The sequence below is a fragment of the Loxodonta africana genome, chromosome 1 (genome assembly GCF_030014295.1).
Source record: "Loxodonta africana isolate mLoxAfr1 chromosome 1, mLoxAfr1.hap2, whole genome shotgun sequence".
In the NCBI taxonomy this organism is placed as follows: domain Eukaryota; kingdom Metazoa; phylum Chordata; class Mammalia; order Proboscidea; family Elephantidae; genus Loxodonta; species Loxodonta africana.
In genome coordinates, this window is record NC_087342.1 from 213,532,865 (window position 1) to 213,552,558 (window position 19,694).

The 19,694-nt window shown below is 37.6% G+C and overlaps 1 protein-coding gene across 17 annotated transcripts in view; it reads left to right on the forward strand.

Moving 5' to 3' along the window:
* Positions 1-19,694, forward strand: part of UTRN (utrophin) — a 616,684-nt gene that overhangs the window by 542,280 nt on the left and 54,710 nt on the right. For all 17 annotated transcript variants that reach the window (XR_010323082.1, XM_064291826.1, XM_023551169.2 and 14 more), the window contains 3 exons: positions 378-535; positions 2,255-2,421; positions 8,209-8,320. Coding sequence is in view for 16 of the 17 variants with exons in the window: in XM_064291826.1 (XP_064147896.1) it covers positions 378-535; positions 2,255-2,421; positions 8,209-8,320 (437 nt within the window). In the remaining variant the exon portion in view is untranslated. The remainder of the gene's footprint in view (positions 1-377; positions 536-2,254; positions 2,422-8,208; positions 8,321-19,694) is intronic.

Below are 19,694 nucleotides of genomic sequence, written 5' to 3' on the forward strand. Positions count from 1 at the left end.
TACCTAGGAAGAAAAATCTGGTGATCTGCTTCTAAAAAATCAGCCATTGAAAACTCTATGGAGTGCAGTTCTACTCTGACACACATGAGGTCACCATGAGTTGGCATTGACTCAATGACAACTTTTTTTTAAGTATTGTCGTATAATAGTACATTGTCTTAAGAAACGTGATTACCCAGATTTCTAATTACAGACACACTAAATGTTAACAAACTGTCCAGTCTTGAGCATTGGAACTCATGGGAAAACTCTTCTGATTCATATCCCTCTGAAATTTCTTTTTGACCTGCAGACCTAAATCCACTTAACCAAAGATATATTTTAAGTAAAAGAACTCTGTAGGCAAGTGGAAGTTAACCCCTTGCCTCTCCTTGTAGATCTCTTTAAGGAAGTGGCGGGGCCGACAGAAATGTGTGACCAGAGGCAGCTGGGCCTGTTACTTCATGATGCCATCCAGATCCCTCGGCAGCTGGGGGAAGTAGCAGCTTTTGGAGGCAGTAATATTGAACCCAGTGTCCGCAGCTGCTTCCAACAGGTAAACACAAAGATCACTGATGCTTAGGATGTATTGAATAGGGTCTTGAGGATGTGCTGAGAAACGGAGCAGGGAGCTTGGGCTAGAGCCAATGATGGGAGACTTATGGGACCATCCCAATACATTTGCATTTTATTTCTTAAGGCATATTGGATTCAAGGGACTCTGACTCCCTCTGGAGGCTGATTATTTCTCTTTAGATAAAATAGTTAATATGTGCTGTGAGGTTGCTATGATTTGCCTATTTTTGCCCTGACCTCATCTCTTCCCATTCATCCTGTTGCCATTCTTTCCAGCCATTATTTCCTTCTTTTAGTTCCTTGATTCTTGCCTAGCACCTTTGGACATGTGCCCTCTATGTTGAACGCTCTTCCTTACCCTCTGCCCTCAAAGCCCCCTCCCATAGCTAGTCGTTATTCATTCTTTAGATGTCAGCGTAAATCTCACATTCTCAGAAAACATTTCCCTGACCCCTTCAGATGAGTTTATGTACCTGTGTATGTGTACGTTAACGTCCTCCACCTCTTCTTTACGATACACATTACAATGGTAATTATATACTAAATTGTGTAATTAATTGTTTAGTGTTTGTTTCTTCCTAAATCTGAGCTCTATGAAGACAAGGACTGTGTGTGTATGTGTGTGTGTGTATGTGTATCCATCCGTGTATACAATGCCTTGAACATCATGGCTATTCAATAAATGTTTGCTAAAGAAATTAATATAAATGCCCAGAGTTCCTTGTTGGCAAAATTTTAAAAAAATAAAATTGAAAGGTAAGTGTCTTAGTTGCCTAGTGCAGCCGTAACAGAAATACCACAAGTGGGTGGCTTTAAAGAATAGAAATTTATTTCATTTCTTAAGGCCAAAAGTCCAAATTTAAGGTGTAGCTCTAGGGGAAGGTCCTTCCTTGTCTATTTCAGTTTCTAGTAGCTCCCAGAAATCTTTATAGATGCGTCCAGCTCTGTTTCAGCCTTCCTCTTCTTCCTGTGTGGGTCTCTGTGTCCATACTGGTCTTTTCATTACTCAGAAGTGATTAGGTTTAGAGCCCACCCCACTCAGGAAATCTGACCTAACTAACATAACAAAGAAAACCCCATTCCCAAACAGGCTCGTATTTACAGATATTAAAAAAAAAAAACCAAGCCCATTGCCACTGAGGCCAGGATTTCAGTACATATTTTGGGAGACACAATTCAATCCATAACAATAAGTTCTGTTAATAACAGTGTTTCTTAGAACTTGCTTAAAAAAGGAGAATTATGTACAAAATTTTATATAGATCCAATCTAAGTAACTGTTTATAAACTAAAAGAGGACTCTAGTTTCTTTTTAATCTTTACTGAGTATAAAGGCATTTTAGAAGTGTTACTGCTGATGCATATAGATGTCTTAGAAGCATTTTATAGGAACACGGTGTCTACGTGACAGGATTACCTAGAACTGTCTGAGGTTTTTTTTTTTTTTAATCTGAGTAGTATAAGTTTTGGAGATTTTCTTCTTTTTCTTTGTATATAGTCATTTCTGCTTTTTCTGCCTTTAACTTCTAGACATTTCTTGCCTTGTAAGAAACTTAAAAATTTAAAAATGTACCTGACAAGAGTTATATAATGTTCCTTTACTTCTGCACAGATTTTCAAAAGACTGTGAAGCCAGAACGCTTGCTGCAGTTTACATGAAGATGTTGTCTTCATTTTAACGTATTTGTTTCTTCCCCAGAATAACAACAAGCCAGAGATAAGTGTGAAAGAGTTTATAGACTGGATGCGCCTGGAGCCACAGTCCATGGTTTGGCTGCCTGTTTTACATCGAGTGGCAGCAGCCGAGACTGCAAAACATCAGGCCAAATGCAACATCTGTAAAGAATGTCCAATTGTTGGGTTCCGGTAAGATAATTTGCTAATGTTGGCAGTAGGCTATTTTTTTATTGTATTTGTAGCTGTCCCATTTATGCCCATTTCAGGGTTTGTCCTCTAAATAAGTATGATGCTTAACATATTTTATCTAAAAATGGCATTCCTCCTTATAACCAGTGCACGAACCTTATTTTTATTATTAGTATTATTGTTATTTTTATTTGCTGTTCTGCTCTGGAACCAGCCATTTTTTACAAATTTCTATTTACAGGTGTCGTAGAAATGTTCATGCATGATAATGGTTTGGCTGATTGTAAATATATGGCCCTGATGGAATTTGGTGGGTGTTCGCAGGCCTTTGTGGTCAAAGTTAATGAGCAAGAAACAACATTTAAATACTGAGAAGTAATCAAATTAATTTTCATGACTTCTGCTGAGTTTCTTGTGAAGTACTTTACATACTTTAATGTAATCAGACTCCTCATTTTGTGACCCCAGGGAATCCTGTCTGCAGTGTCTATGGTTTGTCCCAAGCTGAAGCTTCTTGCCTATCATGATCCTTCTACCTTATTCTCTTAAGTTGAGGGTGCATTAGACCTCTTAGAGTATGCTATGTTTTCCTTCTGGGAGGAGTCTGGTAAATACCTCCAGTTTAATTAGGAAATTTATTATGAAATGGGAGTTCCTGGGCAGCACAAACGGTTCATGTGCTAAATTGCTTAACCAGAGGTTAAAGGTTCAAGTTCACCCAGAGGCACCTCAGAAGAAAGACCTGGCAGTCTACTTCTGAAATATCAGCCATTGAAAGCCCCGTGGAGCACAGTTCTACTCTTAAACACATGGGGTTGCCATGAGTCGGAATCAACTTGATGGCAACTCATTTGGTTTTTTGGTTTATTTTGAAGGAACATAAGCCTACTGAGCAGGGAACTCAAGATTTTCATGTGTATCTTTTCATTCGTGTCAGAAGAGAAATCTGCTAAGATGGTGATGAAGAGTTAAATGAGGACAGCTGGGGTTATTATTGTTGTATATAGACCAGGTTTCTTGAATTGAACAAAATTTCTTTAATTTGACTTGACTTCATCAGCATGGAAACCCTGGTGGTGTAGTGGTTAAGTGCGATGACTGCTAACCATCAGGGTTGGCAGTTCAAATCCGCCAGGCGCTCCTTGGAAATTCTACGGACAATCTACTCTGTCCTATAGGGTCGCTATGAGTCGGAATTGACTCGACGGCACTGGGTTTGGTTTTTTTTTTTTGGTTTTTCATCAGCATAATTTGTATGGACAGCATCATTGCATTCTCTGTAGATGTCTAGCTTAAGAAATAGAACTCAAATTTCCTGTTCTTCTCTAAGTTATAGTATGGCTGCAGAGACAATCTAAAGTGTTGTAAATTCACTGTGGTTGTTAGTTCTACCAGGATCAAAAGGCAGTTAGTTGTCGGGTGAAGCAGGGTCAGCATAAGCATGACAGCCAAGGTAACTGATGCCACAGTGGAAGTCAAAGTGCAAATGCTGGGAAAAAGAAGACAAGAAAGACACAATGCTCAATACAGTATGCTTCTTGGAATGGCTAAGTTTTAAGAAATTGCTAGACATACATACACAGAAAAAAAAAAAAGACTGTTGCTGTAGAGTCGATTGCAACTCATAGCAACCCTATAGGACAGAGCAGAACTGCCCCCAGAGTTTCCAGATCTTTCAGTTAGCAACCAAGGTTTTAACCACCGTTCCACCAGAGTTCCTGCTAGACGTACGTAGACAGAGAGGAGAGGAAATAGTGGAGTGTGGCAATCCCAAAATCTGGTGTGACGATAACCAAATGAGAGATATAATCATCAGAGCTAATAATAACTGCCATTTATTGAGTGCTCACAATATGCCAGGCCCTGTGCTAAACGTATTAACGTTCGTTATTTCATTTACTCTTCGTGTAAACCTTCTAAGACTGGTATTATTAACTCTAATCATGAAGGTACTAAGACTCAGAGATTAGGCAACTTGCTCAAGGCCAGATATCCAGTAAGTGGAGGTAAAGTCGAGATTCAAAATCTAGATCTTTTTTTGACTCTGGAGTCAAGTAAGGTATTAAAAAAAATGGTGGGGGGGGGTGCAAATTAGTTTTGATATTAGGAAACAATTGGATGCTACTAAACAGAACAGTTGATTTAGGATTAGACTGTATAAATTACTGATTATTACACTGTGTAAAATGTAATGTGAAACCAGAGGAATTTCAGATTAATTGACTTGGGAAGAGAGACTGGCTTTATACAAGCTGGTCTTATGTGACCATTGCTATAACGCAGAGATGCAGTAAGGGCTCAGAGGGCTGTGCACACGGAGAGCAAAAAAACAGGTTAAAAAAAAAGCTCTTAGCGTTTGGTTGCACCTTTAAAGTTTTATTTCTTAAAATCTTTATATGAAGCAGTGCTAGCAAAATACTAAGATTTAATAAAGCTGGGTAGTGAGGATGTTCATTATTCTGTACTTTTGCATAAACTTGAAATGTTTCATAAGAGAAATATGAAAGAGCAGTTATAATGGGTGAACAATGTTAATACTCGCATATAGTTGTCTCCAAGATAAAGATACGAGCTTGGATAGGTAGTCAGACATCAAGCTTGCAGCAGGATATATGGAAAGCAGTGAAGTCTAGTTTCTGTGAAAACTAGCTCTGGAGTTCACACTGCTTGAGTCTGAAACGTGGATCTACTGTTTGGCTGCGTAACTTTGGATAAGGTAGTTGGCCTTCCTGAACCTTGGTTTCTTCATCTTGAAAGCCTATGAGTGTCTTCTCATAGGAATAAGTGAGAAATGAAAAATGCAGAGGACAATACCTATCTCAAACAGGGTTGTTGTTTTTAAGACCTGCCACTGAGTTAGCCTCCTACGCATGGCAACCCCACACACAGCGGAATAAATGCTGCCTGGTTCCTGCGCCATCCCCATGATCGTTTGTGGATCGGACTTTTGTGATCCATAGGGTTCTCCTTGGCTCATTTTTGGAAGTAGATCACCAGACCTTTCTTACTAGTCAGTCTTAGTCTGGAAGCTCACTAAAATCACAGCAACACTCACACCTCCACTTGGAGGTGGGTTGTGGCTGCCCAGGAGGTACATTGGCTGGGAATCAAAACTAGGACTCCTTCAAGGAAAGTGAGAATTCTGCCACTGAGCCACCAATACCCCCTCTAAGCAGAGTAGGCATTCGATAAATATAAGCTGTTTTTATGATTATTAATAACATCATTATTGGGATAGTAGCTAAGCAAATCAGTGTCACTGAACTGTCCCATTAAGTGAAAATACCAGAAGTTTTAAACCTGAACAGTGTAGAATAGGTAGGTCTGGTTAACTCTTAGGTAAAGGGACATCTCTTTCTCTGAGGCTGCAGGGAAGAATCAAAAGACAAATACAGAAATAAAGATAGAGGGGTTGTGAGCAGTATGAAAACCTTGACTTCATCCAGGCTATCCTGTAGAAAGCTGCCACTTTAGATATATAGTCATTTTCTCTGAACTTTTTTTAGTAATACTGCTAGAGTTTTTCTCTAATTACTTCCAAATGAAATCTTAGATTTACAGATTGTTTTGTAAGCTGGGAATTGTTTCACTTGGGATCTCATACAGCTGCTTCTCGTAGAATAGATAAGTTAGAGGTTTATTTTCCTTTTGTGTATAGCAAGTCCAGAATGTCAGCAATCCAGGACTGGTATGGTGGCTCCATGGTCACCTGGACCCCAAGCTCTGTCTTTCTTTCTGATCTCCCATTCCTAACATGTGGCTTCCATCATCATCATCTCGTCCTAACAAGATGGAGGTCAGGTTCATTTCCAGGAAGGAAGACAAGGGACAGTGCCTCTCCCAACTGACTCAGTTCCGTGACACTAGAAACCCCACCCAGTGAATTTAACTTGCATTGCACTGGTCACCACTCTGCACAAGAAGGGCTGAGAAACAGTATTTTAGCAGGACACGTTGCCCACTAACAGTGCAAAGCCTTTTACTAAGGGAGAAAGGCTATCTGCCACAGGAATATTCTGCAATAAACAAGACTATACTTTAAAAGAGAAGATGTCAGTCATATCTATCAAGTCATGCTGATAGGCCGAAGAATATTGTTAGTGTAGGTGATTGTTTCAAACCAGGAAGCTTCTCTGCCAAAGTAAGATGGCTGTAGTGTACACAGTTAGGTTTTTCCCAGAATGATTAGTAAGGGATCTGGTAGGTCATTTTAGAAGCTACGCAGCACTTAATAGGTTACAGTATGGACCTCATCTAACCTTAAATTTTGTTTTTACTTCCATATTATTCATCTTATTATTCCAAATATCCTTCTGTAGTATGGCTATGTTTAGGAGCCCTGGTAGCACAGTGGTTAAAGCACTCAGCTGCTAACTGAAAGGTCAGTGCTTCAAACCCACCACCTGCTTCGCAGGAGACAGATGTGGCAGTCAGCTTCTGTAAAGATTTACAGCCTTGGAAACCCTAAGGGGCAGTTCTACTCCGTCCTGTAGGGTCACTGTGAGTTGGAATTGACTCAATGGCAGTGGGTTTAGTTTTTTTGGATGGCTATATTTATGTTCTTAGTTACCACCAGTCATTCAGGCAGACTGAACAGTTTGAAAGAAAGTAGTTTCCATGTAAATCCACAGAAACTTAGTATCTAGAGCTTTGTCTCCCAAAATAAGATTCCGCAAATCAAAGTTAATATACAGTGTCGTTCTTATATGAGAGATTTAAAAAACACTATTTCCATTCAAGAATGCACTGTGATCAGTTTTATTTAATTTCCTGGTTGTCTTAGTTATCTCATGCTGTTGTAACAGAATTACCACAAGTTGATGGTTTTAAAAAAGAGAAATTTTTTCTCTCATAGTCTATGAGGCTAGAAGTCCAAATTCAGGGATCCAGCTCCAGGGGAAGTCTTTCTTTCTCTGTGAGCTCTGGGAAAAGGTCCTTGTCATCAGTCTTCCCCAGTCAAGGAGCTTCTCAGCTCAGGGACCCTATGTCCAAAGGACACGCTATTCTCCTGACTCATGTTTCTTGGTGGTGTGAGATCCCCGTGTCTCTCTACTCATTTCTCTTTTTTTAATATCTCAAAAGAGATTGACTTAAAACACAACCTAATCTTGTAAATTGAGTCCTAGCCTCATTAACATAACTACCTCTAATTCTGCCTAATTAACGTCATAGAGGTAGGATTTACAACACACAGGAAAATCACATTACATGACAAAATGGCAGACAGTCATTCAACACTGGGAATCATGGCCCAGCCAAGTTGACACACAGTTTGGGGAGACACAGTTCAATCCATGACAACGATTTTAAATATTCTTTTCCTGATGGTTAGTTTAAACCAAATATAAAAATGCCTTTGTAAATAAATAGTGTCTTTGGGAGGGAATTTTGAGATTCATTTGTTGTTGATGATAAAACTGATATTTTAAAATTTGATGTCTCATGCTAATTACCATAACTCCCTTCTCTGCCATCTTGCATTCATATTCAAACATTACAGAAATTCTTTTGTTGTGGATCTTTGTCTTCCCATCTTGTTTAAACATATGGAAGCGTGTTTTAGAAACTTGAATTTAATTTTTTTTTCTCACTTGGTGGTTTCATTCATTTCCTTTATGAAATTCAGGATTCTTTGTTCTAATTTGAAACTAAGACTAAGTAAATCCCAAGTTTATGAGAACTTTTATTTCCATGGTGATTTGGATGAATGAAATTCTTACCACAAATGATTGATTTGTACTAAATAATAGGCATAAAAGCCAATGAATTTTCCTTTTTCCTTTCTAGGTATAGAAGCCTAAAGCATTTTAACTATGATGTCTGCCAGAGTTGCTTTTTTTCTGGTCGAACAGCAAAAGGTCACAAATTGCATTACCCAATGGTGGAATATTGTATACCTGTGAGTACTGAGCTATTGTTTTGTTTTTTTAATACGTTACTTTTGAACGAACCAGTCTCTAAAATTTTATTGCTTACTTTGAGTTAACCTTTTTTTGGAAGAAAAAAGTCACTTTCAAATTACTAATCATACTTTTGGTGTTGTTTTATTTTCTTTTAAGTAAATACATCTATATTGAATTATCGTACCTTCACAGAATAATTTTCAGAAAGATTAATTTATTAAAGTTTCATTTACATTTGTATTTTTATTTTAAACATAATTTTCTTAGTATCAAAGACTTTTAAGAGTTCACACTGACCTACTTTGAAAATGATGCTATTTGATGGGAAATCATATTTCTTTTATACATATTTAAAATGCATTTTTATAATTAAATGTTATATTCACATTAGCAAAAATGTGAAAAATAGAGAAATTAAAAATAGCATCCATAAATCTAACTCCTGAATAAACTATCTTCCAATATTTTCCATGGCCCTGCTTTTGTTAAGATTTTATTTATTTTTATATTTACGTAATTTTGATTCTGCTTTTTTCACAAAACACTTTAGTTCGTAAGTGTTCCTGCATGTTGTCACATGGTACATCTTTCCTAGTTATAAAGTATTTAATTGAGAGCATTGCTATGATTTACCCTACCATTCCCTTAAATTTGGACATTTAGTTTATTTTCCGTTTTTTAATATTATAAGTTACACTCTTATAAATATATTTATGGATATATATATTATATAATATATATTACAGGTATATATATATATTATATAAACCATATTTCCATAGGATAAAGGTCTAGAAGTAGATGACCAGGGTCAATGAATATGAGTATTTTTACGCCAAGTTGTTTTTCTACAGAATTGTATGCCACTTTACATTATTACACTTCGTTATATCTCGATCATTACTACAGCCTCACTAGCACTGGATACTGGTTCCTGTTATTCCTTTGATATAAAGCTATTTTTTTTCCTTTCTGAAGTTATCCTCATTTTCTGTCAAGAGCTATTCTTTTGTTTTCCTTCCAAATAGTGAACCAAAATTTATTCATAGAGCTGTACATTCCTTCAGTTTAGGGAATTGAGTTATTTTCTGGATCATAAATTGACAGAAAGGCAGCAGTACTTACAAGATATACACATAAATCTCACATTCTTAGGTATCTTATATCAAATAAATAGCTATCCTATAAAAAAAAAAATAGAGAGGAAATCTCTAGAAAATGTTCCTGAATAATAGTAGATAAAATATACATAGTGGATAATAATTTTAATTAAGAAAACCAAAATCTCCCCAAGATAATTTATTATGAAGCATCATTTATTACTATTATTAAAACTTATTTATTTACTCAATAAATAAATATTGTGTATTTGCCACGGGCCTGACACTGTCCTCAGCTCTGAGAAATCATCGGTGTTCTACCAACGTAGACAAGATGGCTGACTCTAGAGCTACTTGCCACTTAGGAGGAGGGGCTGTGTGACAATGAACAAATAAATGAGATCATTACAGTTGGTAATCAGTGCCTCTAAAGAAATAAGTGGATAATGAGTAAGAATGATTAGAGGAGGCATTTTAAATAAAGAAATAAGAGAAGGTCTGTCTGAAAGTTAGCATTTAAGTTGAGAATGAAGGATGAGAGGCAGCTGTGCAAAGAGCTAGTGGAAGAGTATTTCAGAGAGAAGAAATAGCTTGTATGGTGGTCAAGAGGTGGGAAGGAGATTGGCACAACTGGAACACAGGAAGTAACTGGAGCATATTGTACAAGGGGCATGCAGTAGGTAATACTGGCTGCATAATTTGCAGAGACCAGTGCAAATGAAAATCTGAGGCCCTTTGTTCAAAAATTACTAAAAATTTCAGGACAGCAACAACAGGGAATTAAACCAAGCTCAGGGCCCTTCTGAGTGTGGGGCCTGTACACCTGCATGGGTTATGTATTCAGGAACTGACTCAAGGAATGGGAACGAGGTGGATGTGACTGGGAACAGGAAGAAACTTGAGTGAATCGCACCATGGTGAAAGTGGGAGATGGGACTAAAGAGAGAAGCAGGTATCAGATGGTGCGTGTGGTCCATTGTAAAGAATGTGGGCTGGGGAGCAATATAGTGTTAATATTTACATGATTATAGCTAGAAGTTTAGAAAATTGATTATAAAGAGCTAAAGTCAAAATGGGAAAAAATCATGACGTAGTTATAAGTTGACTATAGTAAAAATATAGTAAAAACATATAAAATCACTGTTTTTCTATAAAAATTAAACACAGTAACTCCTAAGGTTTTTGCAAAATACCTAAACTGTTTGAAATCAACATATTTTCAACTTCTGTGTTGCTTTTATCTTCCTCTTTACATCTATAATGCATATGATAAATGCATTTGATAAATGCACATGATACAGCCTAAAGTCATTGACCAGAGAATTGCTAATAACAAATTGCTTAAAGTCCCTTATATAATTTTTTTTATCCCTTTTGTACTGGAAATACTCATTATAAGAAACTAGGAAAAACAGTTTTAAAAAGTGGCTATAGATGACAATGAAATTGTTAATATAAAAGTAATTAAGATGGTTGTTGTATATAATTGCTCAGAATATTTGTGTCCATATAAATTTTATGAAGCAAATAAAATTTTACTTAATATAATTTTTAATGCTAGCTTTAAAATTCTGTAAGGTGCCTGCCTGTAATGTAGTGGATCTAGAGTAACTGGGATCCTCACCTTTACAAGTTTAAAAATGTGATTTTTCGGTTCACCCAGAACAGTCAGCTCTGAGGACAGATTAACATTAACCAAATGCATACAAGACTTATTTAAGAACCAGAGGCCAGTTTATCAGTTTACACTGAGAAATATAACTTCCAAGTGACCACAATATTTGTATCGATTTTTCAATGTATTCTTTTTGTGCTAGGAAACTAAGTCAGTATCAGAAGGTTTTTAGGTGAATGTCGAGTTAGGGTATGAGGCATTGGTGGTTCAGTAGTAGAATTCTCTCCTTCCATGTGGGAGACCCTGGTTTAATTCTTAGCCAGTACACCTCACACACAGCCACCACCTGTCTGTCAGCGGCTGTGACATTGAACGGGTCTCAGCAGAGCATCCAAACTAAGACAGACTAGGGAGGAAGGCCTGGTGGTCTACTTCCAAAAATCAGCTAATGAAAACCTGTAGATCATAACAGAACATTGTCCAATCCACAAGCAATCTAGGGTTGGCACCGCACTGGGCAGCGTTTTGTTTCCTTGTACATGGGGTTGCCATGAGTTGGGAGCTGATTCCGTGGCAGCTAACAGCAACAGAGTTAGTGTAACGAAATTAACTGACCTAAAGGAAAATAGAATCAAACATTTCCATCTCTGCTACAGGAAGCATACCTACCAGTTGGGTAATGCGTGAGAATCACTGATACACTGATAAATTTCACTCTCCAACAAGAATTTAAATAAAATCTGAGAACGATGAAAAGGAAATCAGGAAAACAATACCATTTATAATAGCCCCTAAAAAAAAAAAAAAAAAAAATCACTTGAGAATAAATCTAACCAGAGATATAAAAGACCTATACAAAGAAAACTACAAAACACGACTCCAAGAAACCAAAAGAGATCTATGTAAATGGAAAAACATGCCATGCTCATGGATAGGTAGACTCAACATTGTGAAAACAAAAATTCTACTCAAACAGTTTACAAATACAATGCAATACTGGTCCAAATACCAACAACATTCTTTAAAGAGATGGAAAAACTTATCGTTAACTTTATATGGAAAGGGAATTCCCCAATAAGTAAAGCACTATTGAAGAAGAAGAATAAAGTAGGAGGACTTGTACTACCTGACCTCAGAACCCACTATATAGCTTCAGTAGTAAAAGCAGCCTGGTACTGGTACAACAACAGATACACTGACCAATGGAAAAGAATTGAGAACCCAGATGTCAATCCATCCACCTATGGTCACTTGATCTTTGACAAGGGCCCAAAGTCTATCAAATGGGGAAAAGACAGTTTTTTTTAACAAGTAGTGCTGGCAAAACTGGATGTCCATCTGCAAAAAAAATGAAACAGGACCCGTACCTCACACCATATACAAAATCAAACTCAAAGTGGATCAGAGACCTAAATATAAAGCCAAAAACCATGAGCCTCATAGAAAAAAAAATAGGATCAACACTAGAGACCCTAAAAATAAATAAATAAGTGGCACTAACAGGATACAAATCACAACCAACAACACACAAGCTCCAGAGGATAAGCTAGAGAACTGGGATCTTCTAAAAATTAAACACTTATACTCATCAAAAGACTTCACCAAAAGAGTAAAAAGAGAACCTACAGACTGGGGAAAAAAAATTGGCTTTTGCAAATCAGACAAAGTTCTAATCTCTAAAATCCACAAGAAAACTTAACATCTCTACAACAAGAAGACAATCCAATTAAAAAATGGGCAAAGGAAATGAACAGACACTTTACCAAAGAAGACATTCAGGTGGCCAACAGACACATGAGGAAATGCTCACAATCTCTAGGCATCAGAGAAATGCAAATCAAAACCACAATGAGATACCATCTCACCCCAGTATTGTTGGCACAAATCAATAAAACAGAAAATAACAAATGTTGGAGAGGCTTTGGGGAGATCGGAACTCTTATGCACTGCTGGTGGGGGATGCAAAATGATAAAACCATTTTGGAAAATGATATGATCCTCCCTTGGAAAGCTAGAAATAGAACACCATATGATCCAGCAATTCCACTCCTAGGAATATATCCTAGAGAAATAAGAGTCATCACACAGATATATGTACACCCATGTTCACTGCAAAGATACTGAAGATTTTTATCAGCTTCTGCAGTCTGAAATTGATCAAACATGCTATCAGGATGTGTTGATATTTACTGGTGATCAGAATGCAAAAGTTGGAAACAGAGAAGAAAGATCCGTAGTTGGAAAATATGACCTTGGTGATAGAAACAATGCCAGAGATTGAATGATAGGATTTTGCAAGACTAACAACTTTTTCATTGAAAATACCTTTTTTCTCCAATGTAAACGGTGACTGTACACATGGACTCACCATGTGGAATACACAGAAATCAAATCAGCTACATCTGTGGAGAGAGACGATGGAAACCTCAGTATCATCAGTCAGAACAAGGCCAGGAGCTGACTGTGGAACAGACCATCAATTGCTCATATGCAAGTTCAAGTTGAAACTGAAGAAAATCAGAGCAGGTTCACGAGAGCCAAAATACAATCTTGAGTATGTCCCACCTGAATTTAGAGATCATCTCAAGAGTAGACTTGACACATTGAATACTAATAATGACCGAAGACCAGACGATTTGTGGAATGATATCAAGAACGACATACATGAAGAGGTCACTGAAAAGACAGGAAAGAAAAAAGCAAGATGAATGTCAGAGGAGACTCTGAAACTTGCTTTTGAACGTCGAGTAGCTAAGGCAAAAGGAAGAAACGATGAAGTAAAAGAACTGAACAGAACATTCCAAAGGTGCCTCAAGAAGACAGAGTATTAATGACATGTGCAGAGAGCTGGAGACAGAAAACCAAAAGGGAAGAACATGCTCAGCGTTTCTCAAGCTGAAAGAACTGAAGAAAAAATTCAAGCCTCGAGTTGCAATAGTGAAGAATTCTATGGGGAAAATATTAAAAGATGCAAGAAGCATCAAAAGAAGATGGAAGGAATACACAGAGTCATTATACCAAAAAGAATTAGTTAACGTTCAACCATTTCAAGAGGTAGCATGTGATCAGGACCTGATGATAGTGAAGGAAGAAGTCCAAGCTGCACTGAAGGCATTGGTGAAAAACAAGGCTTCAGGAACTGACGGAATATCAATTGAGATGTTTCAGCAAATGGATGTAGTGCTCGAATTGCTCACTTTTCTATACCAAGAAATTTGGAAGACAGCTACCTGGCCAGCTGACTGGAAAAGATCCATATTTATGCCTATTCCCAATAAAGGTGATCCAGCCAAATGTGGATATTATTGAACAATATCATTAATATCACACGCAAGCAAAATTTTGCTGAAGATCATTCAAAAGCAGCTACAGCAGAACATCAACAGGGAACTGCCAAAATTCAGGCTGGATTCAGAAGAGAATATGGAACCAGGGATATCACTGCTGATGTCAGATGGGTCCTGGCTGAAAGCAGAGAATATCAGAAGGATGCTTACCTGTGTTTTATTGACTGTGCAAAGACATTCAGCTCTGTGGGTAATAACAAATTATGGATAATATTGCAAAGAATGGGAATTCCGGAACACTTAACTGTGCCCATGAGGAACCTGCACATAGATCAAGAGACAGTTGTTCATACAGAACAAAGGGATACTGAGTGGTTTAAAGTCAGGAAAGGTGTGTGTCAGGGTTGTATTCTTTCACTATACTATTCAATCTGTATGCTGAGCAGGTAATATGAGAAGCTGGACTATATGAAGAATGGGGCATCAGGATTGGAGGAAGACTCATTAACAGCCTGGGTTATGCAGATGACACAACCTTGCTTGCTTAAAGTAAAGAGGACTTGAAGCACTTACTAATGAAGATCAAAGACCACAGCCTTCAGTATCGATTACACATCAACATCAAGAAAACAAAAATCCTCACAACTGGACCAATAAACTGCATCATGATAAACAGAGAAAAGATTGAAGTTGTCAAGGATTTCATTTATCTTGTCTCGACAATCAACACCCATGGAAGCAGCAGTCAAGAAATCAAAAGATGCATTACATTGGGCAAATCTGCTATAAAGGACCTCTTTAAAGTGAAAAGCAAATATATCACTTTGGAGACTAAGGTGTGCCTAACCCAAGCCGTGGTGTTTTCAGTCACATCATATGCAAGTGAAAGCTGGACAGTGAATAAGACAGAAGAAGAATTTGTGCCTTTGAATTGTGGTGTTGGCAAGGTATATTGAATATACCACGGACTGCCAAAAGAATGAACAACTCTGTCTTGGCAGAAGTATAACCAGAATGTTCGCTAGCAGCAAGGATGGCAAGACTGCATCTTACATACTTTGAACATGTTGTCAGGAGGAGTCAGTTCCTGTAGAAGGACATCATGTTTGGTAAAGTACAGGGTCAGCAAAAAAGAGAAGACCTGAACAAGGTGGATTGACACAGTGGCTACAGCAATGGCTGAAACATAACAAGGATTGTAAGGATGGCGCAGGACCTGGCAGTTTTTCGTTCTGTGGTACATAGGGTCTCTCTGAGTCGAAACTGACTCCGTGGCACCTAGCAACACCGACAGCAATGTTCATTGCAGCATTGTTCACAGTAGCAAAAAGAAGGAAACAAGCTAGATGCCCATCAACAGATGAATGGATAAACTGTGGTACATATACACAATGGACTATTATGCAAGAAACAATCTTTGATGGTTACGAGGGAAGGGATGAGTGGGAATGGAAAAACACTTAATAGACAATAGATAAGTGGTAACTTTGGTGAAGGGTAAGATAGTATACAATACTGGGGAAGCCAGCACAGCCTATACAAGGTAAGGTCATTGTAGCTCCGTAGACACATCGAAACTCCCTGAGGTATTGAATTGCTTGGCTGAGGGCTGTGGGGACCATCATCTCAGGGAACATCTAGCTCAATTGGCATAACATAGTTTATAAAGAAAATGTTCTACATTCTACTTTGGTGAGTAGCATCTGGGGTCTTAATAGCCTGTGAGCAGCCATCTAGGATACTCCTCTGGTCTCATCCCTTCAGGAGAAGGAATAATGAAGAAAACTAAAGACACAGGGGAAAGATTAGTCCAAAGAACTAATGGACCACATCTACCACGGCCTCCACCAGACTGAGTCCAGTACGACTAGATGGTGCCCAGCTACCACCACTGACTGCTCTGACAGGGTCACAATAGAGGGTCCCAGACAGGGCTGGAGAAAAATGTAGAACAAAATCATAACTCAAAAACACCAGAATTGCTGGCCCGACAGAGACTGGAGAAACCCTGAGAATATGGCCCCTGGACACTCTTTCAGCTCAGTAATGAGGTCAACCCTTCAGCCAAAGTTTGAATAGGCCCATGGAACAAAACAAGACTAAAGGGGCACACCAGCCCTGGGGCAGGGACTGGAAGGTAGGAGGGAGCAGGAAAGCTTGTAATAGGGAACCCAGGTTTGGGAAGGGAGAGTATTGACATGTCATAGGGTTGTTAACCAATGTCATACATCAATATGTGTACTTAGTGTTTGATGAGAAACTAGTTTGTTCTGTAAATGTTCACCTGAAGTTAAATAAAGTAAATAAATAAAATCTGTAAGTTACCCAAAAATATTCTTGTTGAGTAGTCTTCTCAAAGTAACTTACCATTTTTAAGATTACAGTTTATACAGGGATGGATTCATTTTCGAAGAGGTGCTTTGCTCCTTTCTAAAGTTCATGTAGTGATCTTATCAGCAACCTACTCATAAATCATCTCCATGACAGGTCATTTTCTATATCTGACCCCACAACTTTTTATAAAATAACTAGAATATATGCAAATTGCATCTTGAAAGGCACACTCTTGTGTTTTATAGTAATGAATTAACTTGATGTATCTGCTTTCCTAAATTTTCTTGTCATCCACATTCTTTGAATTTTTGCTCTCCTCTTTTGAATAAGCTTTATTTATTGTTCATCCATCTTTTACCCAGTAGTCCCTAAACTCATTTAATGTCTGCTTTACAAAGTGAACGCCAATGAGAACTTGTTCAGTGCAGTGATAATAAGTACTGCTTGAGTGTTAAATGGATCCAACACTTGAGTACAGATCTTGATGTTTGCAGACTTGGTCTCTTTCCCCTTCAGGTTTCTGTTTCAACTGAATTTGAATGTTTCTGTTGTTAAAAGCCTTCTGCAGTTTGTAACCCTTACTTTAAACCTCCAAACTCGTATCTTACCCAAAAAATATTTCACCAAATATATCAGCTGTTAACTTATTATCAATGACAATTGTTTGTTTTTAGATGTAGGAAGACTAATGGTATATGAGTTACCTATCATGACTTATGAAGGCATTTGATGAGATTGCTAACAAAACGGTTATATGAGAAAATGTATATTTTTTCTTTCTCCAGGAAGTGGGTTTTTTTTTTTTTTTAACTCCCACCAGTCTCGTAATCAAAATTTGTACATATAGGCATTCTTTCATTAGGTTCAGTAAGAGTTCATCCTCAAGAGACAACGTGACATAGGTTTAATGTCCTTCACTACTCACCAAATCCTACTTTCTCACGAAGTACAGCTGAATTCTATCTTTGTGTGTGAAATCTTCCGAAAGTCCTCTAGCTTTCCTTTGCCAGCACACTTCCTTCTATGGCTTCTACCAGTAGCCTGTACTTCACCAGTTAGTACTTGATTCTGTGTTATATCATTTCTCACTGTGTGGTGTTTTTGCCTCCCTGCCCAATTTTTTGAAATCCTCTAGCACAGGGATGAGTCTTATACTTTTCTCACTGTGCTTACTTAAATCTGGATCATTGAAGCTAAATGAGCTCATATCTGACAGTATAAATACTAAGAGGTCATTTAATTCATCCTCATTATGAGAAAAAAGCTAAGTCTTAGAGAAGGTAAGTGATTTGTACAAAGTTAGTGCCGTGGATTTGGTGATTAACTCCAATAGAGGGGGAATACACACACACACACACACACACACACACACACATTGTATATATATATATGTATATAGGTGTATACATACACACAATTGAGTAGATAAGTATTAAATAGGTTAACTTACCTGTACTTTTTTACCTTCTCTAATGCTTTTTAACAATAAAGCAATAGAACACTACGGGCTCATCAGTTAATAGAAACAATTTCTCGATTTCCATAAATTAAATATTTGTTGGAATTATTTTCTCCCAATAGGAAACAGTAGATTTAGATGTTTTCTAGTCTTGCTCATCATTCACACTCCCCCCAAAAAATGATAAATTTACTTGCGTTTCAATCCCTTGCCTTAATGTCAGCACATCAGTGAACAATGTTTTATGTATGCTTACTGGAATCTCGTATTTCTTGAGTATGCTGTTATATACCAGGCATTTTTATGGAGACTGAAGATAAAATATAATGAAAGAGAAAAAGGTCTCTATGTGGACAAATTGAAGAAGCCTCCTTAACACCTTTTGGAATAATTAAGCTTAAGGATCAAGATAGTAGTCAATCTTTTTTCTTATTACCTGTGTACTACACCGTGTTTGAATTCAGAGTTATCATTCATTTAAATAGTTACATTTTATATCAAAAATGTTCTGATCTTAAATTTAATTTTTATTGAAATAGGAGTTTGTAAGCATTAAATTTCATAGTGGAAATCACCCTAATTGGATCTTTTTAAATCATCTTTGTTCTCTTCAAAAGCCATTGAGAATAATCAAACTTTAATTCAAATTAGAAGTATTTTTATATGTTAGGACTCATAAAAAGACATTTCTTTTTTTAAATGAAGGGGGGGATGGTGAATTTCATGTATGATAAATAAGAGTCCATGTAGTTGCTGACAATAAGAGAGAACTGGATAGGGTTAAATGTTAAGAAGAATGGGAAATGATTGGAATAGCTACTGAGGGCAATCCTGAGTCACCAAGAGATGAGTAAATTGGTTGCTACATTGCTGCAAGGGTGCAGCTGAGGTTAATTGGCAAGGTGTTTATAGTTTGTGACTCCATTATTGCTCAGCACCTTTTATCATTTAAAAAAAAAAAAAAGGTAGGGATTGTTGAGGCCAAGGCAATGAAAGATTCAAAGCTGTTAATGATACTGTGGTTGATTTGGGTTATCTCCATGCTGAAGAAATCCCAAAGGAGGTTGAGGGGCTACAGAGCAAGATGATGGGACAACTGAAAAAAACAAACAAAAACAAAACAACAAAAAAAAACTGTTGCTGTCAAGTCAGTGTTGACTCATGGTGACCCTATGTGTTACGGAGTAGAACTGCTCCATGGGGTTTGGGGGCTGTAATCTTTATGGAAGCAGATTGCCAGACCTTTCTCTCCAGCACCACTGGTTGGGTTCAAACTGCCAATAGTAGCCAAGTGCAAACCATTTGTGCCACCCAGGGGCCTTTTTGATGGGGGAAAGGACAGGTTTCTTCATATTAAAGAAGTGGAAGGAAGGGTCAAGAAATTTCAGTCAGGAAAGATTTTCTAAAGTTAGAGATTTGAACTCAAAGCTGTTTGAGTCATGATGAGGCCTGAGGGATACCATACCTCTGTGTGTGAATGAAGTGGAACGGACAGTGTTTTATAGATACGATGACATTTAGAAGATGGTCACTAGGTCTCTATCAGTGACAGTTAATAGCAGGGTCTAGCAATGT